The 22,095-nt window shown below is 42.4% G+C and overlaps 2 protein-coding genes across 3 annotated transcripts in view; one reads left to right on the top strand and one right to left on the bottom strand.

Annotated features, from left to right (window-relative positions):
• CENPP (centromere protein P) overlaps positions 1-22,095 on the top strand; it is a 266,012-nt gene that overhangs the window by 158,626 nt on the left and 85,291 nt on the right. The gene's annotated exons all lie outside the window — the stretch shown is intronic.
• On the bottom strand, positions 72-21,374 carry ASPN (asporin). Its single transcript, XM_036896888.2, has 8 exons — positions 21,171-21,374; positions 15,371-15,633; positions 12,396-12,508; positions 8,496-8,709; positions 7,346-7,456; positions 4,057-4,150; positions 3,580-3,718; positions 72-1,346 (listed from the first exon to the last, which is right to left on the bottom strand). The coding sequence occupies exons 1-8, from the start codon at positions 21,215-21,217 to the stop codon at positions 1,149-1,151; spliced, it is 1,179 nt and encodes a 392-aa protein (XP_036752783.1). The 5' UTR covers positions 21,218-21,374; the 3' UTR covers positions 72-1,148.

Raw genomic sequence — 22,095 nt, 5'->3', positions numbered from 1 at the left:
AAATGTTATATATAAATTAAAATTTTCTGAAAAATAGCTTATCTTCCTGGGAGGAAGAAGAAAAATTAAACCAAAGTGCAAATATTTTATTACAAACCAGTATTTTAATGTTTTCCTCATTTTCTAATTTTATTTAACTTATGTTAAATGCCAATAAAAAATAAAATATTCATATCCAGAGCTTTTAGTTTCTGTATTTCATTTAATGCTCTGCCTATTCATATATACCAAATGTGTTTTTCAGAGCTTTCCAGTTTGTGCATCTTTGAGGAAACAATTTGGTGGAGAATCAGTTGTGTCCAGGCTTTTCCAACCCAAGTCTTACAAAAGGACATCTCAAAAATATTCTTAGTGTTGAGGTGGCAATGTTATATAACATAACAATTGACGTACTGTTAAAAGCTTATACATGTGATAATAAAAAATGTACATTACAGATTTTAGATAAACACTGCATTTTTATAGCAGATTTATAATCATATAATAATAATTAAAAAAGAAAAGCATGTCCTATAGCGCAAAAACAGCTGTTATGAATAGCATCTGTCGAGTTGTAATAAACACTAACTGAAGGCTTTATAATAAGAGGTTAATTGAAACATAAAGCCAGTAGGACTCTAAGACATGAGAACTTGAATAAGGTTATATCAAACCATTGTTCAAAAATATCAGAAATATTACAGTACTACCCAAGTTATTAAAGGAAGACTAAGAATAGTATAATATACTCTTCATATAACCATCCTCAATTTTGTTTTCCTAACAGAAAATGAAAGAACACATATTTTGCTAAGTTAAGCATTCCATTTACAGTACAGGTCTCTTAAAAATGCACTTGAAAACTAAGTGTTAAATATATGTCATGTCTTATTTTTTGTTACTGAGAAAGAATATTCAAGCATGAGGTTTATGCAAAATCATTTGTATGCAAAAGAAACTGCAATAGAGACTTTCTGTTAATCCTGATGTATCAATAGTTTTGCCAAATTCTGTTGAAATTTTTGTCATAAAGCAAATCAGTGGGCTTACCACATGGGAATAGATTTTTACTTATGTGCCTAATACCACCATTATTAATAGAGTTCAAGTATTACAAATATAATAATTTTTGAATTTTATATTCAATGGATATCACTAATTACTAATTATTACTTTCTGAAGTTCCCAAGCTGAACACTCATTCTGCTCAAAACACAACGAAATGTTGCGGGCTGTACTTCCCAGTACTTCACCGGGTTGTGGAATAAACTTATTGCAGTGTATAAAGATTTCTTCATCTTTGACATTGTTGGGCAGAAGTCATTCACTCCCACTTTTGTAATTGAATTAGAATGAAGGAAGATAATCTGTTGTAGTAGGGAAAAAGAATAGATTTAAAATACACAGTAAATGTGAACAGAAGATAATTGTCTTTATAGTCAGCACTTGTTCATGAATTTGTCTACTTAAAAAGTTTACACTGATTTGAATGTATTTTGCTTAAAATATATGTACTTGTTTTTTCCTGTTAGTACTTACTGTAACAGCTCAGGCTCATGTGTTACACATAGAAATGCTGTGTGTGATGTGTGGTGTGGAACTCAGGCCAAGGCCCAGAGCATACTGCCTGGTCAGCACATGCCACCCTCCTTCCCTACAGTAAATATATGGCAGGGGGAAGGGTGTGTGTGTGGATGGTTACTTCAGTACCCTATTTACAATAATGGTTTTAAATGTGTTAAGAATGAGCAGAATAAAATTTAATCCTCCAAGGATTAGCAATATGAATGTGAGAATTGTTAACTAGCATTTTCTGTGATCAAGAGAGAGAAATGTAGAGTTGCTTTTTTTTTTTATTGTTTTATAGAAAAAGTCTTTTGACGTCTCAAGTACCTATGTGTAATACAGCATTGAGAGTTAGTATTGCACCAGTGGACTTATTTGTCCACTGGTTTTTACATAGTTTTATAGGCTGTGGATATGTCTTTTTAGATTAATTATTATTCAAAAAGAATGGACAATATAGAGATTTCCCTATACTGCCTTTAACAGCCCTTTAAATTCCTTCTTTGGTCTTTTTTGGCAACTGATATTTCTGGGAAGTAAAAACAATCTACTTAACTGACCAGCATTTTGGCACATAAGAAGCGGGGACCTTTTGCTGGCAAAGCTTAAGATACCAGTTCTGCTGTTGTTACCTCTAGATTCTGCCTTTACATCTCGGTGGGATTGATCTGAGCTGGTCATGAGAACCCTAGGCACTGAGAAAACCTTTCAGTTTGATATTGGAGCTCCTCTGCCCTCTGTTAGTCCTGGGAATTTTGTGGCAGATGCTTTAAGTGGCTTCTGGCCTTCCCAGCTGCTCAGTGTCCATGCCGGGGATAGCTCAGCAAGCACTGACCTCACTGGCCGTGGGAAACAGTGCTGGCTGTGGGTGGGTCTGCTCTGTGTACAGTACTTAGGAATTATGTTCTTCTGTATAAGTCTGCTTTTTGTGGTATAATTCTATTCTTTTAAAAAATGCTAACAGGAATATAGGTAGATGTAGGAGCAAGCAGAGATTGAGGTCAGAGTTGTGGAGAAAGGTACGTGGGCAGGACAGTCGATCCGATGAAGGACCAAGGTGGTGCCTGCTGGCTCAGTGGGTGTTTAGACACAGCAGAGTCATCATGGCCTTGACATGAACACCTGCCCATAGCACGTCCACTTTGGTGGTATCTGTCTCAAAGGAGTGCAGTGAACAAATGTATCCAAAGATAATTTGGAAAGAAATACAGATAAAATAAGTGACTCGAGGCCCAGTTTGTTTTCAATGTGTTTTTGCATCTTGGAAGGTGAGGACGTGAAGGAAAGCATATGAGAAAAATTGTCAAACGTGAAATAGGGTCAGGTAGGGATTCATAGTTTGGGGTCTGGACGAGAATTTGGGGAATCTATGAAACTCTTCAAAGTATGTGCAGAATAGTGTCTTTGTTTTTGTTCTGGGGAGGATCTAAAGCTTTTTCAGATTCTCCCAGGATTCTGTGGCCCCTCCCAACTAGTGAAGAGTTGCCAGATTGAAAGGAAAAGGTTTCTCATACTGAAGAACAAGAACTGTGAGCCCATGATACTCCACATACTGACTATTGATTATATATTCTGGCCTGAATTTTTCAAAAAGCATACACGCTTCTAATCTAGCACCCACTGATAGTGAAAATACCTGGGACCTTGTCCACAGACTCTGCCTTCATGATGTGTTTCTGGAATGGAAGGAGGTGTGATCCTCCTGGTTTCTTCTCCACCAGTCCTGCCTTCACAGAGACACTGCCACCCCAGAGCCTGAAACTAGCTGGGTCAGTGATAGCCACAGCAGCCTGAGCAGTTTCAGTAGGAGAAACTGAGGGTGGAAATGGGTACCTGAGCATTCATTTGATATCCTGACATCTACACTGGAGCCTTTCTCCTGGCACTGTCCTGCATAGAGCATGTGGGCAACCTGGGGGTCATTTTGTAAGCATTACCCTCACTATTTGCCTGGTCTTTGCTTCAGATACTCATATGTTTCATAAAAACAAAGGGAAGTACTAATATCTACAAAACACAAATAGAATGTTTTACCTGGAGGTATTTCAACTCCTGTAATCCTGCAGGGATTTTTTTTAGTTTATTGTTTTCCAAGTGTATTTCTCTTACGCTTGGTATGTTAGCAAGACTTCCATTTTCAACATCTGCTATTCTGTTGTTTCCGAGGCCCAGTCTAAAAGTGGTATAAAATGAGTCAGCTCTTAAGCAAATTCTGGAGTGATACAGTTAGCCAGAAGCACCGTGACTGATTGGAAATACAAACCTGTCCTATTCACATACATGTCAGAGGAAGGCTTTCCATTTACTTAATAACTCAGAGCAGCCTACAGCACTCTCCTCTGCTCCTCTGACCTGCGTTCGACAGAGGGGTCCCCCCCACCCATTCCCAAGCATTCCTGGTGGTTCCCCCCTCGCTGTCCAGGGCTTGCTGGATGCAGGCCCCCTGGGGTTCTTCAGTGTTAGCACCAGGTGGACTGCCACTTCTAGGTTTGGGCTTGAGGGGTCCCTTACCTCTGCAGATCTTTGTATCGTTTAAAATCCTCAAGTTCCACAGTTGAAATTTTATTATAGTCTAAGTGAAGCTCCAATAAAGTTGATGGTAGTTCTTGTGATAAGAAAAGAAATGTGTATGTTAAATCAAGTAAGTCCCAGCCCACTGATTATTTATTTACTGGTTTAATTTCACATTATAAAGTTTGGCAGTTTTTTAGAGATCTGCTTTTCTTTTTTAACCCATTACTTTGGTAAATATCAAATATACACAAAAATAGAAAACAGCATTATCAACTGCCACACTGTTGCCCAGATTCAACAGTTTTCTCCATTTTTCTAGTCTTTTCTCATCTACCACATTAGTTATTGTTGCCTTGTTTTTATTTATTTATATATTTTGGCTGGCATGTTTAAATTCACATCCATATATAATGTCACCTCCCCTGTGAAGACCTCACATGCCCCTAACTCACAGGGCGTCTGTTCTCATAGAACCGTCATGCAGGATCATACCTGACAAATCAGCCACAGTGTACCATCATCCCACGTCTGTCTCCCCAGTGATCTCAGATACACTGTCTTAGGTGGGCTTGTTCTAGCCCTGGTTCAAGTAAAGTTGACAGATCATTTGCCTCTTATATCTCTTAAAGTCTCTTCTGATGTGTACATACTCCCTCCTTTTTCTCCCTTGTGTATTGATTTGTTTGAGATTCTCATTTGTGGATTGGGCCTGTGGCTTCACATGATACCATTCAACTTCATCCTCTGGCCCCCTTATTTCATATGACCTGGTGTTGGGTCTGGGGACCAGGTAGATTCAGTCAGCCACCCCTTCACCTGATGGTCTTACATTTTTTTATGTACTTACCTAGACCCATGATTTCATTAAGAATGGGAAAATGGTGAGTTTCTGATTTTGTCCTTTTTATACATAATCTTAGGTGGAATTCTTCTCTAAAGAATTTTCCTTCATCAAATATTCAATTTGTTATATAGGTTTTACAGAAAAGGCAGCATGGATGCGTGATTCTTTCAGGTAATGCAATGCCCAGAGGAGACCAGTGATTCTTTTTTTATCATTCTGAGCACATGGATTTTTACCTTTGTCTGATCCATTTTGGTATTTTTTCTTTTAAATTTGTAGTAGTTTCTGCATAAACTAAGAGAAGCATCTGCAGCACCACGTGGCACAGGGCAGGACCCCGTGAACGTTGGCACCTTCTCTTCACACACCTGGGGATTCTGGCCCCAGCCCCTCCTTCCCAGCACCACCCTCAGTGACTGAAGCTGGAATGAAAGAGAGTAACCAGAAAATTCAGGCATATATGGAAGGTGTTGTTTTTCAGCCAGAGGTGCTGGTTAGCTAGCTGGGGAAAGAACACCTAACTGAAGTATTTCCTTCCTTTATTAGTGGCAGACTGCTGAAGGAAATCAAAGCATCCTTATGAATATCAGCACTTTACATGGCTGGATTTATATTGACTCCAGAATCTACTTTGGATTTTAAAAATACACCAAAGATCAGGAGAATGTTCTAAGTTCTTGAATATTGATTAGGGGAGCTTAATTATATTTATGGAATGACTATACTTTCTCCAGTATGTAAAAGAAAAGGTTCTGTCTTCAAAGACCTTATATACTAGTTGAGCAAATCCATCATATGTACAAAATGACTAGAAAAACGTTACAGATTTTGCCAGCCTCTTCTAGAATATGTGTAGCAAGTCAAAGACAGAAACCTCTGCTCATGCTGAGAAGTCAGGGGGCCTTGTCGGTGGAGGGTGTGTGGAACTCGGGACTGGTCTGTCCCCTGGGGCATGGAAGGGCAGGTCACCAGAGAAGAGTGCAGTAGCCTGAACAGAGCCTTGAATTTGGGTAGTATCTCAGTGAGTATTTCAATCCCTACCCCAGCTCCCAGCAGGCCTCTCCTCCCTTCCACACACACCTATGTAGCAGAATTCCCCAGAACTTTGTTCACTCTCCTCCCATTGGCTTGTCAGGTCTGCTAAGGACCCTTTGGACTTCTGCCCAGTTTCATCCTGCCGCAAAGGATGCTGATGTTTGAGAAGTTAAATGCACGTACCCTCTCTCCCACTTTCTGCTCGCCTTACTCTGGGCCTGCTTCCAGCATTGGCAGGGACTCTACCTACTTAACTTGTTAGGTGGGGGTTGTAGTTTTGTTGCTGTTCTGAAGATGAGAGGGTAAATAAAACATTTTAGGTTTCTTGTAGGAAAGCAGCCACCACCCTGAAAACTAAATTAGGGTCATTCTTAATTGTGTAGTCTGAATAAAACCAATTTTTCCTGTATAAAAAAATCATCTTCCCACTTTCAGTGTAGGTAATTTTTCTAAGTGAAGGATCACCACTTAATTAATAATAGCAGCTTTGCTGTGTCTTTTAAATTATCAGTGGATGTTTGTTTTGTTAGTCTTTGGATCAGGTGAGGGGTAGAAAGGGGTTTTGGTGAGCTCAGTGCTCTTACTGGGAACACTGAAGGCTAGAGCTGTGTGAAAGGAGAGACACTGTTACTCCCAGGGACTGCATCTGACCCAGGCAGTCATCCTGGCAGAGAGGGGGTCCTTGTCAGGCTGGGGCAAGCTTCTAAGCAGGGTCCCAAGAAAACCAATCCTGTTCAGGGCATCCCACAACTCAGAGCTTGGAGGGTCTAGAAAATAGGTCCACTAGCAAACTTAGGAAGCTGTCTACTTTGTGGCACCGGCTTCAAGTCACATAAAGAGCACAGTGCTCATCTTGGTAAGGGCCATGTAATGAGATGGCCTTCACCGTGAGGCGGACCCTGCCCTCAGACCCTTCTGTGCCCATTGATCTACATGGCACACCCGGGAAGAATCAGGGTGCACGGTGCACGCCTGACCCTGACAGAGTCTGCGTCTCTCCCATTGAGCCCCTCAGGCCCCATCCGGTCCTGCTGCACAGCTGGGAAGGGCCTGTGGCACCAGGCTCCTCCCCTGCTCACTTCCCCACGGAATTCCCACCTCTAGCAGGTGCCACACCAAATGACGAGTACAGGAGAGTAAATAAAAGGAGAAAAAGGAAAATAAAAAGTCCATTGCTTTGTAATGTTTGTTCTCACTGGGAACAGAGATTCGGGTATCATACTGAAGAAAAAAAAAAAAACCCAGCCCACACCTGGGTCTGTGTGCTGAGCAGCACCGGGCTTCCCCCAATGCTGCCCATAGTCTGGCAGCGAGGACTCCCCACACTGTGGTTTTGACAATGTGTGCAGTTTGTAGCATTACATTTAATGGCTATTTTAAAAATCTTAAGTAAAGTAAATAACAAACCTTTAGGAATTGAGGTCAGTTTAGCTTCTGCAATTCTGATATGGAACACTGTCATCCCTTCAAAGGCCCCTGGTTCAATCCCGTTATTATCAAGAGGGTTTGCACTCATTTCTGTGGGGGAAATTACATAATTTAGCATACGTAGTTACATAAGAAAGAAACTCACAATGCAAAGAAACATCCCAAGAAAACTCAGTCAACGTGAGCTTCGTGGTTCAGACTCTTTCACTCAGTGTGGCTGTCTCTGCATCTCTCTACCCTGCTTCTGTCTGTCGCAGACACTACTAATGTGCATTACATAGGCTGGAACATATAACAGGCTCCCTGAATCAGTGACTTACCATGCTTTTCTGACATGCCATGATGAAGCCTTTGTTGTATTAATGTGTTAATGTTGTATAATGTTTAAATTAATGTATAATGTTTGAAGAAAGTTCACCCTTCATATAATTCAAAATGTTTATATTCTAGTGCACATTTGTCACCTAAACTTTTAAGATTATAAGTTAATTAGAAATTATTATTTGATTAACAGAAATATAATGTTGAGGAAATGCCAGTAAGTGAGGCTATTGAGTAAGTGCCAGGCAGTTGGTTGAATTAAATAGTGAATAAATGAATGAGAAGACTGGTTAGGAATCTTGGATGTATATCATAGGGGGAGGTGGCATGGTTATACCATGGGTGTTAGAAGTAAAACAGGGTAGAATTTAAAATGTAGAACAAAAATTTTCCTTAACTAGTGATCTTAAAGCAGGTAATGAAAAGTTAGATGTACATTCCAAATGATAGCTAAGTTAATTTTATATATTGCATTGGAGTAGTTTATGTAATACACTAAAAGTACTACCTTTAAATTAAATAAGAATAACAGAGTTTACCAGTTAGGATGCAGCTGGAAAACAAACCACATACCTATTGCCAAGGGGATTCTTGAGACTGCATGTGTGTATTCAAAAGGCATGTTTCTTTAAGTGTTACAGATTGTTTTGATACTTTGATTTATAAATGGCTTATCTAGGTAAGATCATTAGATTAAAAAATTAATTTTTGTGATTATCAGCCCTAAAAATTGTTAGTAGTGATGATAAAGGTCCCTACGTCTGCACATTACATATGATTTTGAAATGTCCCATCTACAAGCACTTACCTAGAACATGCAAAGCGTTCATTCCTTTGAATGTCTCCTTTTGTATTTTCTTAACTTTATTATCATGAATTCTGAGTTCTGCTAATGATTTGGGAAGATTAAGTGGTATTTCACTTAGTTGATTGTGAGACAGATACAGCCTTTTCAACTTCTTTGTGGTTAGAAAAGCTTTTGGGTGAATCTTTGTTAGCTTGTTGTTGTTGAGAATCAAAGCCTAGATGAAATACAAAAAGTTACATTGTATTAGGAAGTGGGTTTGATTTACTGATACTCTACTGCGAATAGTCACCCACGGAAATCAGTGCAAATTATGTTATTCCTAGACTTGGTTAACCATGTGAATAAATCCCAACCTGATCAGTCTTATCAGTCTGAGGTAATAAGAATTCCAGTTTGGACCAGGTTGGTGCTGTGTCTATGGTTCATCTTCTCAGGTGACTCATTCAAAAGGTGAAGGCCCCTCCCATTTCCCCATATGGGAGTGGTGGACACTTTTATTGTTATCTTATGTTTGCTCTACAAAATTAAGTCTAGTGCCACCAAACAGATTTTTACATGTTTTTATCTACTTTTAAAACCTTGCTTCTGTCATGTTTATATGTTGACCATTTTTCCCAGAATAGAGATCTGAGGGATGAGCTTAGGACCCTCTGCTCTGGCTTGCTGCAGAGGAGGGTGCAGCTGTCTTGCTTAGCCTTTGTGTTACTGCTAGATTCTGCAGAATTTCCAGTTTCCCAAGGGTGATGGCAGGTGGCTTGGCATTCCTTGGGGCCTTTTATGCCTCTCTGCTAATCTGGACACTCCCTTTCTGTCAGGGAGCAGTTTTAGATTCAGTCCTCTTATGAATTCTGTCTCTAGGCCCCATCCTTCCTGTTGTTTCCAGACGGACTGAATATGTCTTTCTGGTGTTGCTCACCTTGCTGTTGTTCCAAAAGAGAAATACAAATATGTAGGTAGCTGAACTCCCATTTTATGATATTCCCTCGTGTTTCTCCCTTCTCTTATCTTCCTTTCAGACATACCACTACTGTTAAAAATTTCACCTCAGTAAGCTTAAGCCTAGGAAAGGAGGTAAAACTACATTTTGTTACCAACTGGTAGGATATCCTGCTTTCTTTGTGCTGCCACTTAAGAGTCTGAAGGTTGGCGAACCCTCAGGCCATAGCATGATATGAATTTAGCAGAAATTCTCCCTCCTTTTAGTGGTGAAGGGATGGCACACTGAAGAAAGGCAGCCTGCCCCCTGACTGCCCTTCACACTTTGCCCTTCCTGCTGTGTGGGCTCCACGTTAGAAGCCCCCATGGAACGTGGCCTTGTGAGGTCCAGCATCGTGCCTGGGGTTTGTTTCTCTAGTGAAAATAATGTGGTTGTTGGAGTTTCTACATGGTAGCATCCATGTTGCCCCAAGGCTTCAGTTAAACTGTACTTTGAGTGTGGCTTTCCCATGAAAATCCCAAAGTAGCAGTCAGAGTCCCAGACAGTATGGCTATAGGGAAGAACAGAAAATGAGAAAAGTATAGTCTTTCAGAAGGAGGAGAGTGTCTTTGGTATGACTGTGGCTGCAGTAAACTGGTCGCAAGCACATGTGTGATGCACCCCCTGCTCTAATGCTGGCTTGTCTTTTGAGGCGCCCACTTCAGGTCACATAAAGACCACAGTGCTCATTTTGGTAAGGGTTAGGTAATGAGACGGTGTAAGAACCAGAATGCTGAACAAGCGGTTAAAACATAATACAGAGAATTTATAGAATATCTGAAAAATATTTTGATTCTCTTTAAAGACAGGAACCATATAAAATGACATTAAAATTAAGTAGATGTTTTGAAACATAACCTGCCCACAATTCACATATAAAGTATGTGCTTTAAAAGTGTTTTTCCTGATACAGCGAGCTGGTCTGCAAGCACTAGGCTGCTGGTAGTCCTAAATAACAGTTGGGTGCTGAGCACCTCACATATGTTTACCCATCTACGTAACCACTCTGAAGTCCACACCATTGTTACATCCCCTCTACAGCTGAGGGAGTTCAAGCGCAGAGAAGTAAGCCCCTCTCCCAGTGCAGTGCACATTGCGGGAGAGCCAAGGTTTGGGCCCAGGGCTGCCTGACTTTAGAACACTCACCCTCCCAGCACCATGCCATATAGGGACATTAAAGGAAGATTGGGCACCTAAGACACTCCTGGTACCTTTAAGAGTCCATTTCCCAACGAGTAATGGAGTACATGTGGACTAAGTCCCTGGAATGCCCCTGAAATGTAATAAAATAATGATGGAACAAAGTGAATTAAAAGCTTTTGATAATTTTGGTTTGTAATTTTAAGATTATTCTTTGGTTGCATAGCTGAATGTAGGTTGAAGAAGTGACAGAAGCATTCAAAGGCTATATTTCCAACTTCTGAGAGTAGAATAATGGCCTTGCTGTTCTCCAAAAGTTTCTGTGGCCTGAAGGTAGGAGCGGACTGGGTGGATCCGTTGTGGCACCCACTGTACTATCTCTGATGGTCTTAAAGTTTAGGTAATGCCTCAGGGATAATAGTGCTCTCCCAGTTGACTTTTTCTGTGTGAAAGCTTTATTACATTTGGAGCCTCTGCAGATGTGAGCTGGGTGCTCAGTGCCTTTGAAAGGCAGGGAGCAGTGAAGGACCTGGCTGCTTGGCAACACAGGGAAGAGCAGCTTTGCAGAGGCTGACCTGGGCTTCCTGTGGGTGCCACTCCCTGCCAGACAGCTGGGTGTGTGGATGGAGTGAGCGCCTAAGTAAAGAATGTCTCTTATGGTGCCTGGAGCGTGGCTGGCCTGAGAGTCCTTCCCCATCAGCTGACAGGCAGGCAGTGGTTTGCATAATGGATTCTGTGGTCTCCTTTTGCTGACTACAGCTACGGGTCAGCAGGACTTAAGACACTGAGCCGAGGGGTTTTGGCAGGCAGCGCGGGCAGCCTTGTGCCCATCCCATTCAGGAAGAGCACGTGTCCACAGGGATGTGATGCGGTCATGGGGTCTCTACCTTCTTTTAGCCACGACTGCTCTGTACAAAGCAGGCCTTGCGTTTCTTCTCTGTAGCCTGGCATGAGTCATGGGAAATGGCCTGTGAGAGCATCTAGGCTTACCACCTAGCAGAACGAGGGCGCCCCACCAGCTCCATATAGAGGGTGGGGATAGCATGCACTGCACACTGTGGACTTGGGCTCTCCCAGACCAATTCCAAATCAAATTAGAAATTTTACTTGCTAAAATACAGAGACCCAACATCTTACTACAGTGATGGACAGAGTCTGCATTGCAGTGTGGGTGGGGACTTGATAGTATGGGTAAATGTAGTAACCACACTGTTTTTTCATGTGAAACCTTCATAAGGAGTGTATATCAATCATACCTTAATAAAAAAAAAGGCAATAAATAAATAAATGAATGAATGAGTGAATGAATGAATAAAATAAAATAAATAAAATACAGAGGCCCAAGATATTAAACAGAAAAATAATCTTTTAAACCTTAGAAAATTAAAAATATTGGTAAATATAGTAAGGAAAAAAATCTTTCTAGAGATTTGTGGTGTCTTAAGGTGAGTCAGCGGGCTTGGTTCCTATTAATAAAATAGTCTTACTCATTCTAGTGTGCAGTGACTAAATTACCTGAATAGTCATAAGCTCATTTAAGGATCATTTACTTACATTCTGATCCCACTGCCTTTCACCTGGCTGTTAAACAGTAAAAATTAGTTGAATTAAATTACTGAGTCAAATCTTTAATTTTTCACTAACCAGGGCACTGAATAACAAGAACTTTGTCACTCTTCATACAGAAAACTAAAAATTGCTTATACAAATGCAATATGAGTAATCATCTGGCTGAGCTAGAGATTTTCACTTAAATATTTGAAAATAAGAGCATATGTTCTTACATAAAGTGAAGTGAGTCCTTTAAAGTCATTTTCTTTGATTTCCTTAATTTTATTGTTTTGAAGGTCAACCATTTGGGTGTCAAATGGAATATTGCTGGGGATGGAGGACAAACCTGAGAAATAAACAGATACGTTACATGAAGCTGCAAATGGGATAGAGATGTGCATTTATTAGATCTGTTACACATGACAAAACATTGTTCTTTGGAAGGGCCTACAGACCTTTCACATACCACATTTGTTTCCACAAGGTGTGGAGCTGTCTGCTGCCAGGGGACACTGAGGGGAGGTCAGTGGGCTGTGGGGGCCCAGGGCTGGCACTGGATACCAGTGGCCGAGGAATGCCAGTGTTCTTTGCAGGTTGTCAGGCTGTTGTGCTAAATTGGAACCTGTGGGTTTTGACCATTTTAAGAAGCCTCAACATGTAAAAAGTTGTGCTTAGAAAATAGACTATCGATGATTTTCATGTATATTATCAGTAGTGAGCTCCTCTAACTGATCACACATTATTTGACTTAGGAGACATGCTCATCTGTGACTCACATTGACACAGAGGTGGGGGTACCCCCTTGCTGGCCCACCCCCAGCACTGTTTCCTTGGCCCATTGCCCCAGGTTGCCTGGGCCTGCCTGTAAGCACTTCTGCCCCCAGATTCAGTGAGCCATCCACCTGTCTTTTCAGGTGGAGGTATAGCTATGCCTCCCTCCTCCTCATGTGGGCACTCAGTAAGTGCTAGCTAAGATATTAAATGGCTTCCCCCTTGAGTTAAAAGACAAAAAGAGCGGCAAATTAGCAGGAGCTGTACATGGTGCTTGCTTCCTTACTTATCTTGCTCCCCAGATGCTGGGCACGCCTCCCCTCATCATCAGGTATTCCATGTGGTCGTTATGCTGGATGAGCATGGGGCCTTCATGATTTTTCCCAACATTTTAATAATGAAATGTTCAATTATGCAGAAAAGTCAAGAGAATTTTACAGTGAAAACCCACAGCCTCTTTCACACTTTCCTAGACTGTTCACCGCCCATCATTGATCCATCTTTCCATCTACCCTACAGACATGTCAGGGTCAGTTCACTTGGGAAGCTGTCCTTGCCCCTGAGCCCGGGGCAAGGACCTCAGTATCAAAGCACCACAAGCTCCAGCACCCCACTCTGCCACCCTGGGACTTCATCCTGCTTAAAAACTGGTAGCTCTTTTAAGAAGCTGCGCCATACATAACTGGATGGGTTCACAGTATGGCAGTGTAGTGCGGAGATTATTTTTACTTTAGAAAGTGAAGTGGAGGTTTTTGCAGGAAGCTGGAGGCCTGCAGAGACGACCTGATGACACAGATGAGGCAGCCCTTCCTCCACACCACCCCAATGACACTGGAGCACTGAGAGCAATTTCATTTCCATCCCAAGCCTAGGGCAGGGGAGGTACAGGCCACTAACAGTAATGAGCACACACCAGACTGCTACAGACGTCTGCACTGGGGGAATCTGTGCAGTAGATTTTTTTCAGAGCTAAATATTCAGGAGACTAAGGAAAACAGTGTTTCAGCCAGCTGTCTGTGAAGGTGGTGTGGTTTTCCTAGGCCTTTGAGGACAGCCGTGTGCTGGAACAGAGCTGCACAGGGTCCTGTGAGGCCCCAGGGCTAGAGCAGACACTCAGTTTCCTGTCACACCAGGAAGGTCTGCACTGTGGGGGGCATCTCCTTAGTCCCTCTTGCCCAGAACCCTGCTCAGTTCACATCCAACTATGTCTGTGTAGACCCCTGCATGTTCATTCTGATTGCTGTTTCACACCTGCACCAGCCCAACAAATGGGCAGTGTGTTCTCCCGCCTAGGATGCAGCTGGGGAATGACAGTGCAGCTGACTTCTCACCACAGGATTCATCTCAGCTCCTGCCTTTCTCCAGCCTGCTGCTCTTACCACATTCTGCACATGCTTCCAGACTAGCTTTACCCAAAAGTTGCTTGCTCTTATCATCTTTCTCCTAAGAATGCCACAGGTAAAGCTTAAAACCCATTTTTTCCTAGCCTATATATTCCATTAAGGCTTCCCTGTGATTATAGCTCATAATAATCTTTCTGAAGGCTTTTTGTTCCCCTCTCTCATTTTGTCCCTTAATAACACACCTTATTACTAGATTGGATTGTAACAGGCTTTGACTATGGTCACGATTGTTGTGGCAGCACAAAAGTAGTCTAAAGTTTTCAGTCTTTACCTGCTTACAAGCACTGAGGAAGGGACCCCTCTGGGCCTCCAGCCCCGAATGGCTCCCCACGGTTTGAGCCCTCCCCTCCTTGGGAAATAACTGGGCACAGCTGCTCCTGGTGTGCATCCCCACCCCACCTGCTCTCTGGGCAGCACATGAGTGTGCCCCTTTACTTGAGAGTGCCTTTGTTAGAAGTATTAAAAAATAAAATATTCAACAAAGAATTACACATTTTTAAAAGATGTTAGAAACTGATATAGTTTAGCCAAGTCGTTTTTAGATATTTCCAAAACCAAATCATTCAAAACAAATAGATCATTGTCTTTAAAATGTCTGGGTTAGAGATTTCACAAAGTCAATAACCTATTTTTTGCTCTGGACAAGCACCTTACTGGTTATTATGGAATTTTATTAGAAAGCACAATCTCAGCCTGCTGGTTCATAAGATGAGACCATAGTACCAAAAATTAACAGGAGAGAAAATGTCAATGGAAAAGCATTCCCTGTGATGGAAATTAAAATGAAGCACTTAATTCAAATCTGGGAAGATGAAAGAATGGTCTGCCTATGAAATTTCCCTTGTTTTGCTCTGATTTTCTGGATTTTTAAAATAAGTTTAGATGTACTATAGAGTTTGTTGTACTTTCTAAAAATTAAAATGAAAAATTCCCTTACAATCAATGAGCTGGTTTTTTAAATTTCCATGAGGACTTCCCTTGTCCTTTTAATTCTGTCAGGATGACAATTCTTCCAGCGAGAGGACGCGCCTTACCTAGGTCGGAGCAGTGCACAACTCTCGAGTAGCACTGGCACCCAAATGGGCAGGCTGGAAGCAGGTCAAATGGGAAGAAGGGGTTGACAGGCTCCTTCATGGGCAGCAGAGAGGTGGCATCACCATCCTCCATGTCCTCCGTGTCCTCCAACATCATGTCCTTCAGCATCACCCGTGAAGGGCGGAACAAGGGCTTGGCAGAGCACAGGGCCAGGAGAACGAGGAGCACACACTCCTTCATGTCCCCTCGTACAAGGGCCAGCCTAGGACCAAGTAGACAATGGGGAATGAGCCACAGTCCGCACACACGCCCGCCTGCCTGGGTACTCGAGCTGCAGGAGCTCCATGGAGGGGCCCTCTTGGCCCTATGTGAGTGTCCACTTAGGAAACGTGTTTGGAAGACAGCTGGTTAACATGCACTAGAAGCTTTAGAGGTATTTTTATTTTTCATCCTGTAATTCTACTTTTTGGAATCTAGTCTCAGGAAATAATTCCAATGTACATGAAGATGTTCATTATAAGATTATATATAACAGCAAAAAAACTAATACTAGTGGTTAAAGGGAAAGTGAAATAAAATAGGGTACATTTATTTCATTAAATACTTTGGAATCCACAAAATGTTTGTAAAGATGTTTAAAAGTAGGACTTTTTTTTAATTAAAAGAATACTAAAAATCGATACCTGATGTACTTACAAAACACTCAAAAAATCTGGCATAAATATGCCTAATGGATGATAATTTGTGGGTGTTAGAACCATGAATTACCTGTGTCTTTTTTTTTTCCTTTAATTTTTATAATGAGCAGGAAGTAGTGCTTTAATAGTTAGGAACCTATTAAGCTAATAAAAACAAAAACATTATCCTACCTGACTCCATTCTTGAAACCCTTCCATAGCCTATCTATGTCACTGTCACTTTCAGAGTGGCACTTTCCTTGGCATGCAGGAGCTCATCTTGGGCTGACCCCTGCATCACGCTCAGGGTGGTCACTTTCCACATTGTCCCCAGGGTTTCTTCCTTCTAATCTGTACTGTTGTCTAATACCTAATCAAAAGCATCTAAGTCCAGACCATTCTTCCTTACTCATCCTTCCACTGAGTTCTGCTTGTCTACTTAGGTGGTGGGTTGTTTTTAGTTGTACTTTTTAAGGCCAGCATAAAACTGGAGTGTACAAGCATAGACATGTTGTTATCTGGTGGCAGATGTTCCCACAGGTGTGCCTACATGTTGTGGTTTCTTAACCATCACCTATGAAACATACATTCTTTGTGATTTTTAAAAATTAAAGGCATTATGAAATCATCACCACAGATATATGCCAGCCTTGCCTTTGGCTACAGTTGGCTGCCCACAGACACACATGGGTGAGGCTACATCTACGCAGGGAGAATCCACACTCCACCAGCCACCTAGCAACACAGGGGCCTGCTGCGCCCACAACAGGGAGCACCTTAGCGGCAAGATTCTTCCAGGCTCAGTTGGGGAGGTCCAGCTGCAGGAGGGCCTGACCTCCACATCCTGGAATCATACCAGCTGTTCACAGTTTCCCAGGACCCAGAAATCAGCTCTAATGTCTCACCACAGCCTTGCTTTTTCTGGATTTAGAAATCAGAAGTGGATTAATTAACTTCATTTAAATATTCATTTATATGGGATGTCTTTTAATCACATACCTTTCTCAAGGTTCAAAAAAACCCTACTGTCATGTGTTATTAATCTGATAATTAACATTATTTAATTCTTAGAACCTAAATAGCAACACAAGCATTTTGCCCACGCTTGGCTAGACATTACCAGCTCCATGTGTGAGGTTTGCCTATGATAAGTAGCCCTCGACTGTGCTGGGAAAGAAGATATAAGGGTGGGCCTGAGACCAGAAGCTTTTCTTTTTTTAAAGCCCTTTTCTGGGGCCCACCTCAGAACCAGGCCCAGCCTCCCATCTCTGCACTGCTATGAGGACCTGTCACTTTAGAATCCATTCCAGGAGTGTCCCTCATGCTAATAAGAGGCACAGAAAGAGTCAGCGGTTTCCCCAAGGCCACTGGACCACATGGTGGGAGCCAGAACCCCCATGTCCCAATCTATTATCTATGCCCTCGCCAGAGCACACTCTTCTTTTATCTCAAAATTGAACGCCTGACAGGCACTCTCTGTCTTGTCTCCTCCAGCAGTCTGTGCACTAAGGCACATGGAGTGGGCTGGTGGGCAGGAATGGGGATAATGTGCCCAGACTTGGATGTGCAGAAAAAGTGCGCCCAAGCACCTCTGTCAGCTGCTGGCAGGCAGTTTATAACCCGAGGCTCAGTCACCCTGCAGTCCTGCTAGGGGCTCCAGGTTAAGGTCCAGTGGGCTTCGGTTCCATTGATACTTCTCTGCACATTATTTCTGCTTCTTGGCTACCTGCTCAACTTTGATCCATTATATTTCCTGACCTTAAGTTTTCAAGTGGTTCTGGGCAGTTGTGTGTGGTTCTAGGTGGTTCCAGGCTCCTTAATGCTTGGTTCCCAGCTTTGCCTTGACCTCCAGAACTCTTGTTCCCTAGTTAATTCAGTCTCGGTTCGTAGATAAATCAAAGCTTGTCCCTGGACTGCCTTTTTTTTTTTTTAGCTTTGTTCTGTGTTGCAACTCTGTCTTCTAGGTCCGTAGCTGTCCCTGACCTAGTCTGATCATGGCAAGAGAAGCTGTTAGATCCTGTGCCTTTGGGTTGCTGGACCTGTTCAGCGGGCATTTGTCAGGAGGCCACTGTGCACTAGGCAGTGTTTGGATGTGGGATCCGTGGAGTAGGGCTCCTGGGCCCCCAACCTGCTTCCCTCAGAACAAGACCACATCCCATAACCCCACTCTTAGGTGAGTGTAGGGTTGTACAAGTCAGTACTTGGACATGATAGAAAAACTCAGAGACAAATGCCCAAGTTAGGAAATAGAACTATTGCAAGTAGTGCCGACCATACACAGTGGCTCTGACTGTCTGAAGGGAGCTCTAGATGTGTGGTCCCAGGCCTGGAAGTGAACTTCCTCACTGTGACCCATTCACCCCTCATAACCTCAGTTAACCGTATAAGCCCATAGATAGGAGAATGGCTGTAACACATGCATGCACGCAAGGAAGAGACTGATGAACAGGCACACCTGTAAGGGTGGGGTGGAAGGATTACTTTCCTTTGCCTGGTGCAAATTACAACACTGCCTTTTTAAATGTTTTAAATACAAGTCCACCAATAAAACTAGTTTTCCATGTGCTTTTCCTACCACTGGTGGGGCAGCCACGGTGACCTGGGCTGTCCCTTGTGAGTGCTCAGCACGGAGATGGGAGGGGTTGGTCCTCTGGAAGAAACGCCCTCCTGGGGTGGGGGCTTCCCAGAATATTACAGGTGCTCTGCCTGCGGGACTTGGGGAGAGGCATGGGCACGGCTCCCTGGGCGTCTGTCCTGCATGGTGGGAAGCCCTTCAGGTGGAGGTTGCACAGTGCCTCTGGCACGGTCTCCTCTGTGCTGGCTGACTGGTTGCTGCATGCCACTGACAAGCCTCTGCGTCTTGCATCCTGGCCACTTGGAGAGTCCAGGCTGGCCTCGGCTCTGCACGTCACTGTTTGCACCCTCTGCAGTGACAGCACCCCCAGTCTCACCCTATCCAAAGGCAACTTTTTATCAGTGTTTGAAAAGTATCATACTGTCCAGGAGGGAACACTGCACAGCAGTGTTTTTCTCTGATACTCAGAAAAAATATAGAGAATATTATTTCTCACTTAAAATGGTATGACATTTAGTTATTTGCCTTATTTTAAAATTTTGAGTTTACTGCAGTGTTTCCCTGAATTCGACCAGTTTTTCCAGAGTTCTTACTCATGGAAGGCTTTGGATTTTAATTTCAAGTTTTTTTAATCATAATAGTATTTGGAATATTACTTTTGTGCTACTGCTGTTCTTAATAAGCCCTGGCACGTTAGAGCCACGAGAGGCCCTCAAGACTTTGCTCACTGCACCGGCCCCTTGCTCCTGCTTTGTTCCTTCCTGCTCAGGTCTTAATCTCACAGTGACTTCCAGACAGTAACCAGACTCCTTGCAGAGGACAGGCGGGTGGTTTGGCCAGTTTCTCAGGACTGGAAATGTACTTGAGAACTCTTTCTGAATTTGCATAAACTCTTATTTTCCATTTAAATGTTCCACAATCTTAGAATGGAAAATTTGTCTAACTGAAAGGGTATTTCATCTTAGACACTATTATTAGGAGAGTCTTTAAGTTGCAGTGGTTTTAAATCCCATGCTTAAAGGTCCACTTGGCAACTGTCCCTGTGGCGGAAATACTCCTGTCAGTCCACATCCAGTAGTGGCTTCCAGTATGTGAATGTGACAGAGCAGGCTCTGTGTTCCCAGAGGGAATGCGGGCTGAATTCAGGTTCATCAGGGCACAGGTGGGAGTAAGCACGTGCACTACACAAACATGCATTGGACCCTCGTTCACAGTGCATCTTGGTGCTGCTGAAGACCACGCCCTCCTTAAGAAACAGTGGCGAGCCTGCGCAGTGTGCCTGGCCTCCCGTCAGAGCCGCAGCCCCTTCCCCCTCTGCAGCCTGTCCCTCACAGCCTCCCTGTGCGACCAACTGGGTCTTGAACAAAAAGTCCTGCTTCGTTTTCTTCTGTTTCCTACATGGCGCCCACAGACAGGGCCTGCAGTTTTGTTTGGTCTCCACCTCACATAGCCAAGAATTCCTCTTCAGTGTGTGAGCTAGTTAGCAGTCAGTTGAGTGTTAGTGGTAACAGAAGACTGAATACCCCCTCTTCTCACACTGAACTATATTGCTCAACAGCAAAAACAAACAAAAACATAAGGATGCTGTCACATGTGTGGGCTGATGATTTATTTTTATTTCCTTTTTCTTTTTAAACAACTCAAAGATTCTTGGTGGATTTGAGAGAAGAAAAAAAAACCACCACACTATTTTTAGAGAGCCGCAGACTCTTGAGGTCTCTGTGACGTACCCTATACCATGCGGCCACTATTTATGGCTGCCACACCCCTGAGCAGACAGGAGGGAATGCTGTGCTCCACTTAGACTACAAGGGAGTAGAGTATCCCACACATGGTTTATTATTTTTAAACTTAAGATTAGTAAGATTCCTTGGGAGGGGACAAAGGAAATCTTTGTTTTAAATTATGTTTGGCCTTCGTGAAAAGAACTTCCTAATCTTTTATATTGAATATGTGGCTAGTTAAACCATTGCAGGTAAATGAATTGGAAATATGTGGATTTCCATTTTAACTATTAGCATTTCATTACAAAGGACTAAGGAAGACATTTATCAAGGAAAAATAGTATGTTCAAATGCATGGGTAAAAACAACATTAGAATAATTGGCATACTTAAAAATATACATTAGAAAATATCATAGTTTTACATTTTAAAGGAAATATTTACTGTTTCGTTTAATGTACTTGTGATATCCCCAAACTTCATTATCACTAATTATTAAAGCAATGTTGTTTTCCTACTCACAAGTAGCTTGTTAAGTGATTTTTAAAATCAATCATGTTAACATTTATGGTAAAGTATATGAGAGGTTTTCACTTAGCTGTAGAATAAAAAGTCACAGTTATATTGAAAATAAATCCATTATATATAAAATACAAAAGCTGGAGTAGTTTTAGGCTGATATGTAGTTTAAGTGCTGATTTTTAAGAAATTATACAGAATAAACTTTAAACTTCATTATGTAATTTACAAGCACTTACGTTAATTACACTAGTGTCCCCTTGGTAAGATACACTGATACATGAATAAAAGACATGGAAACATACCTTGTAAGAGGAGAGTAAGTCCTCTTGAAAGTAGAGTTTTCCACCATGCACTGCTTATCTGTCTATAATGTGAGTGTTCTCAGGTCTGTTTAGGCAGAAACGAAGAGAGGGCGTGACATTTCAAGGAACCCCTCTGCAGAGCAAGGCAGCTCCCCGGGTGACACTGGAGTGAGCTGCTCCCACAGATTAGCCCGTGTCAGGACTGAGCAGTGAGATTAAGACTTGTTACTGCTCATGTGTTTTCCATCACTGTTTGTATCGTAGCCAAGACTTCTAGCTAAACTCTCGATGTCTACTGGAAGATTCTGAAGAAAAAGAGAGCTTAATAACATGTGGCAACTGGTCATTGAAAGTATAGTCAAAGTCATTCAAGGAATACCTGATTGAAAAAATAGTTTATGAGTCTTGAATGAATACTGATAAATTACAACGTTTAAAATCATTGGCCCCATATAGACTAAGAAAATATTAATCAATCTTAGAACAGACACCCACATCATTGAGACAGAAACCCAAATTGCAGGCGTGCCTGTGACAGGATCCTCACTGCTGCCTTCCAACGACCACAGCCGCGCCCCGGCATGCTTCTCAGGTCCTCGCTGAAACGATGCCCTGGCCCAGCCTCTGCTGTCACAGACTTGACAAGGGGTCCAGATGACACCTGCTTGGACTTTCCCTTTTCAAGACAACATCAGCTGTTACTCAGGTGCTTAGAACGGGAAGACACTGTCATCTGAGAAGAGCACACTGTTAGCACACTCTCCACCCCCAAGAGAATGCCTGATTCCCACAGCAATTCAGACATTGTCCTTCAAAAGAGGACGTTTTCCTAAGTGTGGCGAGAAAGCCTCATCAAACAGGTTGATCCAGCTGTCTACATGGCATGCAGATTTGGGGCCAACCTGTTTGTGAAGCATGTTTCCAG

Source organism: Manis pentadactyla, chromosome 3 (assembly GCF_030020395.1).
Source record: "Manis pentadactyla isolate mManPen7 chromosome 3, mManPen7.hap1, whole genome shotgun sequence".
In the NCBI taxonomy this organism is placed as follows: domain Eukaryota; kingdom Metazoa; phylum Chordata; class Mammalia; order Pholidota; family Manidae; genus Manis; species Manis pentadactyla.
The sequence above is the reverse complement of the archived record's forward strand: the minus strand, read 5'-3'. Positions and strand labels throughout refer to the sequence as shown.